The sequence below is a fragment of the Anopheles coluzzii genome, chromosome 3 (genome assembly GCF_943734685.1).
Source record: "Anopheles coluzzii chromosome 3, AcolN3, whole genome shotgun sequence".
In the NCBI taxonomy this organism is placed as follows: Eukaryota; Metazoa; Arthropoda; class Insecta; order Diptera; family Culicidae; genus Anopheles; species Anopheles coluzzii.
The window spans coordinates 79,354,516-79,363,160 of NC_064671.1; the positions used below are offsets into that span (position 1 = coordinate 79,354,516).

General features: G+C 48.5%; 1 protein-coding gene across 1 annotated transcript; it reads left to right on the forward strand.

Moving 5' to 3' along the window:
* Nucleotides 1-4,671: 4,671 nt before the first annotated feature.
* On the forward strand, nucleotides 4,672-5,981 carry LOC125907356 (adenylate cyclase, terminal-differentiation specific-like). Its single transcript, XM_049609011.1, has 2 exons — nucleotides 4,672-5,853; nucleotides 5,928-5,981. Exons 1-2 carry the CDS (start codon nucleotides 4,672-4,674, stop codon nucleotides 5,979-5,981), a joined length of 1,236 nt encoding a protein of 411 aa, XP_049464968.1.
* Nucleotides 5,982-8,645: the final 2,664 nt, after the last annotated feature.

Below are 8,645 nucleotides of genomic sequence, written 5' to 3' on the forward strand. Positions count from 1 at the left end.
CATGCAAAACCCTTGTCACAAGTATTTTTGTAAGCTTTTTAATCAGTTTTTCATTACGAGCTGATCCGCTCCGTTGGATGTAGCCCCCTCTTATCCGAGCAAAATTCCGTTCTAAGGCGAATAGCTTTAAAGAAAATTTGCTTTAAGAAAAAAAATCCTTGACGGTTTTGTTAAACGCCTAAAAGTATGCAAAATGTACGTCTTTAGATATTTTTTACGTGTTCTTGTATGTTGCATAAGAGCAAGTGCTAAAAACGCGAATGCTATGGAATATTATATATTTAAAAAATATAAAGGAATAAAAATCAATTAATTCTAAATTCTATACAAACATACATAATATTCCATCCAATGAATTATTGCAGCATTATTTTTTTTCTCTTGGCAAGCCGGCACCAACCCCCTCAGCCAAATTGATGGCGAGATAAAGTATGAAGCACAAATTATGCACCCACAAAAAGCATCAGCATCGTGGCGCGATTTGTGCGGCGAGTAAGTAAAGTGGAAATTAAGCAACCACACACACACACACACACACACACGCACACGCCGTTCAACCACAATCATCCTTACCAGTCTGGGGCATCGCGCAAATCATTCGCACACGACAAGCAAGGAGGCACAAGACAAACAATCTGTCAACTTTCTCAGATTAGCAAAAATGTTTGCGCTCGCCCCGGGAAGCGAAATGAGAAGAGCATGCCGTTGTCGTTGGCAGCAGCGGGAGCAGCACATGCCACACCACCACGTCATTTGTGTTTAAATCTGTCTCGTTCGTCAAAATTTCCCTCGCTGTGAAAGCAGCAGAAGGACGAAGGCTTACTTTAAACGTTTCCAAGCGTGCCGCAATTTGATAGAGTGTAGAAAAACTGCTTCAAAAATTACTCATCACTAAGATAATCAAAATGAGTACGGTGTACGGTCGCTTTGCCAAATTGATCTCCCTGGCACCGCAGCTGTTACCAATTTGTGGCTTCACTTCCATTTTGTTCCATTTTTTTCGGTACCATACGGAAGCACAGATACCTGAATATATTCAATCGATAGGTTAGTTAGACCGATAACGGTGACTTAGTACCCTGGAAACGGAATCTTTCCCGTCGGTGGGAAAGCGATTGACCAGCACCCAGGATTTGCAGACAGACGGGCACAAAAACTGTACCAAGCTGCTTGCTACCCTCAAGCCACAATGACAAAGCCATCATCATCATCATCGTGTTCACCACCATCGGCTGCAAAATGGATAGTCGGCATTAAATTTGCATACATTTTACGATAAATTGAATTCGCCTTCACATATTGTGCTGCTGACTCGTGGTGTAAAGGGCAACGAGCTCCCGCAGGCCTCGCAGGCCCTACTGTTCGAGCTGGGAGAGTTTTTTTTTGTAGCCTGTGTTTCTCTACTGGCGTACGTGTTCGTGAGGGAAGGAAGCGCAATTCAGCAGTAGCAAAATATTGACACACATATCCCTCCTGCCGTCCGTCCGATCGTTGGTGTCGGGCCACCCGATGTGCCACCAAAAGCCTTATTTCCATAATTGAATTGGGCAAGAAATTGACTGCCTTGATGAGGGCAAGAAAGCGATGAGTCCCGGCCCGGCCCACCGGAACACCTGGATGGGAAAGCAATCGATAAAATTCGTCCCAGGTTCGGTGACCTAGTTTAAAAAAAAAAAAACGCGTGCTAGAAATTATGGACGCGTACGATCGACGAGCGCCGGAGCACTTTAATTAACACAAGCTCACGCCCTCTATTGGCAATCGGTGGAAGTAGTTTGCTGTAGTAGTAGAGTGAAGTACTACTACTGCTTCTCCTGTGTGTTATTTTTGAAGTACTTGCGTGTTTCTGATTGAAGGAACACACACTCACACACACTCACATACACGCTAAATTCTCGATTTAGTTTGTAGCGGGTGAAAACAACGCCCAGGAAACAATTCGCAACTTTCTAACGAAGCTGGCTACTGCTGCATCCCTGTAGCTTGTAGTGGAGAGTAGTTCCAGTAGTTTTTGCAGCTGCCAACCCCTTCGGATGGAGATCTTTGGAGGTCTTGTGAAGGGGTGTTTCGAACTCCCGTAGTTAGCAGTTTGTTTGAGAGCTTTTTGCACTTCGTTCAAAGCGCTCGTTCACTTCCGTGTTCCGAAAAAGAGGGGAGTTTTGGAGCGCTTGTGTGTGCGCGTTTGTGTATTACTACTTCATAAAAGCTGTACTAGGAGCGCAGCTGAGAAAACTGTGTCAGTATAAGAATGCTTCATCTCATTTCAGCTCAAGTCAACTCGCAACCCCTCCGGGCACGCAACCCAACCCATTCCACCGCAAAGCAAATGTTGGATGGAGAGTTCCCGTTGGAGTTTCATATTTTGTGTCAATCGACTGGTTGGGGGTTTTTTGAGCAGTGAGGAGCGTCACGATGAAGTGGCAATTTTTGGGAGGCGAAAACACTAGTTTTTAGCCAGCCTTTGTATGTCAGACTGAAGCGCACAAGCGTTCGCAGTGAAGAAGCTGTACGGTTGGACGTGAATACGCGTCGGAGGGCAAGTCTGCAAGTGATATGTTATTTGTTTCGCCAGGATGTAACTAGAAAACTTTGCACTTTGTATGGATAAGGGTCGGTAATAGGTACAGGTACAGAGCGTGCCTTGAATGACAACAAGGTTTCACATTTTGGTAGAGTTCCAGAACATCCGTGTTTTAGTTTTAGAAAAAAATAATTTTGTACTCTTGTTGTTTCTTTTACAGGTGATTGAAATGTTCGGTAATATTTGTAACGATGAAACGAATAACAAAAAAAGGCTTAGTTCTTATGGAGAAAATATATGATTCTGAAGAAGCAAAGTTCCAAAACAGCTAATGCAGTTTCGCAGGTAGCTGCTGTACTTATTATAACTGTTCTTACTTAAGAAAATAGCAAAGACACTTTGGATGTTAAAATAACTAAAGCAAATAAAAAAACCCATTAGTCGTTTTTATATTAAAAAAAAGATTATTTAAACATTGTAAAAGGCTTAGGAGCAATTCTAACTATTACCGTACAACCAGACATTCTGCATAATATCATCTCGCCGTGATGCGTGTAGCCAACATCGATGACATTTGATTATATTTGATGAAAAGTCAATAAAAAACAATCAGTTTCACAGCAAATATTTTCATTCTATTTGTGGACACATGAAAAATCAACAATTCATCGAACGTCGTACAGAATGACAGATGGATGCATACATTTAGGCGCGAAATGTTTCAGCCATGTTGCCTTTGGCTACTTTTTAAAGGCCGGGCTACATTGATCGTACTCTCTGGTGTAATTTAAATTTTCACTAGCGCATTTGGCAGCGGCTGGAGGAAGTCGTCGAGGGAATGGTCGTGCCGGATCTCAAATTTAAGTTGTTTTTTCATCGTTTTTTATGCGAAAATGGCTGAAATACTTGCACAACATATTTATCTATCAATTGCACAGCTTTTTCAGACCAGTTCAAGTAAAAAATATGTAAAAATAATATATTTTCTGAAGCGGCCCCAAATTGTTTGGAAAAATGCTTCGGTCAGCCGCCGCCAGGTGCGCCAGTGAAAATCAAAATTACACCAGAGAGTACGATCAATGTAGCCCGGCCTTAACGCTTCACGACGTGAAATTGTCTCGATTCGTCTGAGCGCTCGCTCGGTCAAACATGATTCACAGCATTGTCGCAAAAAAGAGTTAATAATAATAATAATAATAAAAATTACCGTACACATTCGAGGGTTTAACGATTTCAGTCATCATTTTTATGTACAATTTGACACTTGATACCATGTTAATATTCAATAGAATACCACATGATAAATTAGTGTTCAAATTTTCAGCCTAAATTATTTAAGACTGAAAAATATGTAAACGAACACTGATTCGTCCCATGACCCATGACTTCGTCAAGCTCATGACTGGTTTTCGCTGAAGCATACATATCGTCATGAAATACTTAAAACTAATTTGAAACTGTATGAAATATATAGAAATGTAATGGATATATAAGATGTATCAAAAGTATTAAAAACCAATTCCAAGCAGAAAAAGAAAACAAAACAACATTAAAATGCATCTTTTTTGTGTACAATAGTGAAGTCCTGTATGGCAGAATGCAACTGTCAAATGTACACCACACGACTCGCCATGAGTGTTCAGCGTGATCGGATGTGTTCGTGTAGCTTCAAGCTCGGATCGGTCATAAAATAGTTGATATTGACAAAGTTTACGGAATTCAGATGCACACATCGAGAGGAGTGGGTGATTTGCACAAGGATTTAGTGAAGTTTTCTCGAATACCACAGGAACCACAGCGGAAATAAGCGAAAATTATTGTCGTCGGCTCACAGTCTCACACACAATCGCAATTCGCACAAGCAGAGGGAAGCGTGACAACAAACAAAAAAGGGGGGATATAGGGTAGGATTCAAGGATTGAAAACAGCTAAAACTCGTGTCAGCGCGGTTAGACGGCCGGATCCGAGGATCCAGACGGCGGAGCGGCACGCAGCAGCAGTACAGCGGCTCAGAAAGTTTACAGCGGTACATACCAAAAAAAAGACGATATGATAGCGGCAACAGCATGAATGGAACCGCGAAGACGCTCCGAACGAGAACAATCCCAATGGATTGTAGCAGCGGGGCGATTCCAAAAAAGCCAAATGCTATGGCTGTAGCTACAAAGGCTCGCATTGACACGGGCCTCACGAAACGCTCAAGCGATGTGAGCGAATTGCGCTTGCTGCTCGAAGAATCGCGCAGGGAAAAAGCGGAACTGCTTGAGGAGTCACGCAGAGAGAAATCGGAGCTGCAGGCTGTGATTACCCAGCTCCAAGTCGAGCTCGGGCTTATGCGGCAGCAGCTTGCAGAAAGCTCTGAACGGGTAGAACGCGCAGCACAGGAGGCGCGGGAAGATGCCAGGCGTCGCGAGGACACCCTCAGAGAGGAAGCCGAAAAACGCACGAAGGCGTTATGCGAAGAGGCCCAGCGCGATCGGGAGCTGATCTCATTGCTTATGGGAAACAGTTCCAAACCCAGCCATTCAAGAGGCAACCAGCAACAGCAGCAGCAGCAGCAGCGAAAACAACACCGACAACCATCACGGCAGTCACTAACTGTGCGACAGTCGCAAGAGTTGCAACCGTCACTACGTCAGCTCCAACGACAGCACCAGGAAAGTGAATTGATAGAAGAAGCCTCATCGTCAGCGGGGACACTCGAGGATTTCTTCGCAGAAGTTGTCCAGCGAAAGTCGCGTCGTTGGCAGGAGCTGCGGACGGAGCGGCGGAAACAACAACAACACCAGCAGGAGCAGCCGAGGGCGGGTCTGCAGACAACAGACGCAGCTGGTCAGCAACATCAACGGTGCGAAAACCTGCAGAGACGCTCTGCTCGGAAGAGGCCAGATGAAATATTCGTGGCACCGGGTACGGGTCAAACCTATCAAACGCTGTACGAAAAAGTTCGTTTGAACCCGAATCTGGCTGAGGAAAATCGCCAGATTCGAAGGGGACATCGAACGGCGCGCGACCACCTGCGCCTTAAACTGGAGCGCAACGCTGACGCTGTAGCCCTCATGAGAAAAATACAGGAAGAGTTAGGTGAGATGGGTACTGCGCGGGTTGTCACTGAGATGGCGGAGATAATTATCACCAATATTGACATGTTGGCCACGGAGGAGGACATCCGTAAGACATTCCAGACAGTGTTAGAGAAGGAGGCGACGCTGGCCACTATCAACATCTGGGAGCGGCGCGATGGTTCACAGCGTGCCCGAGTGCGATTGCCACGCAGCGACGCCAACCATCTGATAGATAAGCGGCTCCTAATTGGCTACTCTTGCTGCATGGTACGAGAAGCACCGAAACCGTTGCCAAATTCGCGCCGTTGTTTCCGGTGCCTGGAACGCGGCCACATGTCCAGCGACTGCCAGGGGATCGACAGATCCGGCATGTGCCTGCGCTGTGGAGCGATTGACCACAAGGCAGCCAACTGCAATAACGACCTAAAATGCATGATCTGCGGCGGCCCGCATCGTATCGCCGCCGCCTCCTGTGCGATAACAACACGGACTTGTTGATGGATATTTTACAAATAAATCTCAACAAGAGCAGGACTGCGCAAGATCTTGCGCTCAATACGATGCGGGTAGAAAAAGTGGACGTTATGCTGTTGTCGGAAATCTACGGAGTTCCCCAAAATAACGGCAACTGGGTGGTTGACTGCGACAAAAAGGTGGCCATAGTAACCAGCGGAGTGCGATACCCTATCCAGCGCATCCGAAGTGTCCGAGTTCCGGGCGTCGTGGTAGCAGACGTCAATGGGGTAACGATTGTGAACTGCTACGTTCAACCTCACATCGGAGTGGCGGAGTTTGAGGGGATCTTAGACCGGATCTTCGTATTGGCCCAAGGCCATCCACGGGTGCTGCTGGCAGGCGATTTCAACGCCTGGCATAACGCTTGGGGGAGCGAGCGTACCAACCAGAAAGGTGAGGCGCTTCTCCAGCTGGCCAACAGTCCCCAGCTCGAAGTCCTTAACGTCGGAACCGAACCCACTTTCCGGGGCTGTGGAGTAGCGCGGCCCAGTAGAATTGACGTGGCGTTTGCTAGCCCGTCTATCTGCCGTCCGGACCTGGCGACAAACCCGGCCACTTGCTGGCGGATCTTGCGGAGCTACTCTTACTCCGACCATGTGTACATCCGCTATACAATCGGCGAGCTTCCAACGACGGATCGACGAGGGATACCACGGGGACAACGCTCAGCATCAGCGCGTTTGACTGGGACACGATGGAACACGCGACAGTTCAACTCCGAGTTATTCGAGTCATCGCTGCGGGCTTCCCAGTTTGAGGAGCGAGGCACGAGTGCAGAAAGCTTGGTGGAGGCATTGACACGGGCCTGTGACGAGACTATGTCACGCGTGTTCCCTTCGCAGGAATATACAGGCCGGCCAGCATACTGGTGGACCCCGGAAATCGCGAACCTGGTAGAGGCTTGCCGCGAGGCAGATCAGCTGCGCAACATATCACCCAACCATCTGGGAGTGGCAGCCGAGGTCCAGCAGACGAGAAATGAATTAAAGACTGCAATTAAAGCTAGCAAAAAGCAATTCTTCGAATGTATGGTGCAAGCGATGCACAACGATGAGACGGGGCAACTTTTCCGTAAGGTCCTTTATCGTATGAAACCCACACGTACGGCACAGGAGCGCGATCCAGCGGTGTTGGAGAGAGTGGTCTCCACGTTGTTCCCGGAGCATCCCCCAGCAGAGTGGCCCACTATAGACGGAAACGAAGCTGGCAACATGGTGCCGCTTCGTGAGATCACCGATCCGGAGTTGCAAACCATCGCTAGTAGCATGCATCCTAAGAAGGCCCCGGGTCTTGATGGGGTGCCAAATGCCGCTCTTGCAGTGGCCATAACGAAATACCCTGGCCCATTCCGACAGGTGTACCAGGAGTGCCTGAACACGTCCTGCTTCCCACAACAGTGGAAAAAGCAGCGATTGGTACTCCTGCCTAAGCCGGGCAAACCACCGGGCGACCCATCATCCTTCCGTCCGCTTTGCCTTCTGGACAACGCGGGCAAGGCGTTCGAGAGGTTGCTGCTGAACCGCTTGAACGAGCACCTGGAGAATCCGGAGAACCCAAAACTGTCTGAGCATCAGTACGGATTTCGGCGCGGACGATCAACATTGCTGGCTATCCAACAGGTGGTGAACGCGGGTCGACGAGCCATGTCGTTTGGGCGCACAAACAACCGCGACAGGCGATGTCTCATGGTTGTTGCACTCGACGTACGCAACGCGTTCAACACCGCCAACTGGCAATGCATCGCGGAGGCGCTGAGAGAGAAAGGAGTTCCTCTGCAGCTGCGCAGCATTCTGCAGGACTATTTCACCAACAGGGAATTGACTTACGACACTGCAGAAGGTCCCGTGACGCGTCGAGTCTCGGCCGGCTGTCCGCAAGGATCTATTCTGGGTCCCACACTATGGAACGTCGGATACGACGGCGTGCTGCGGTTGGACTTCCCTGAAGGGGCTCAGATAGTTGGGTTCGCCGATGACTTGGCGATTCTAGCGGCAGGAACAACGCCAGAACACGCGGCGAGAATTGCAGAGGAAGCAGTGGAATTAGTGCACGCGTGGATGAGGCAACACCATCTGCAGCTGGCTCCAGAAAAGACGGAATGCGTTATGATATCCAGCCTCCGCCGAGGGCATCCTGAGATACCAATGCGAGTGGGTGGAGTTGAGATTCGCTCCAAGCAGGCGATTCGCTACCTGGGGGTGATGATTCATGACCACCTTTTGTGGCGACCGCACGTGAAAATGGTCGTGGACAAGGCCAGTCGCGTGGTGAGGGTAGTGACCAACGTCATGAGAAATCACAGCGGGCCCCAGGTAGCCAAGCGGAGATTGCTCGCCGGGGTATCGGAGTCAATCATCCGCTACGGTGCACCCATCTGGGCTGAGGCCACGGAACGCCAGTGGTGCCGGCGGATGTTAGCAAGTGCCCAACGACACCTGGCGCAGCGAGTGGTGAGCGGATTTCGCTCCATGAGCTACAGCGTTGCTGTACTCATGGCCGGGCTCATTCCACATCACCATCTGATAAGGGAGGATGCTCGATGC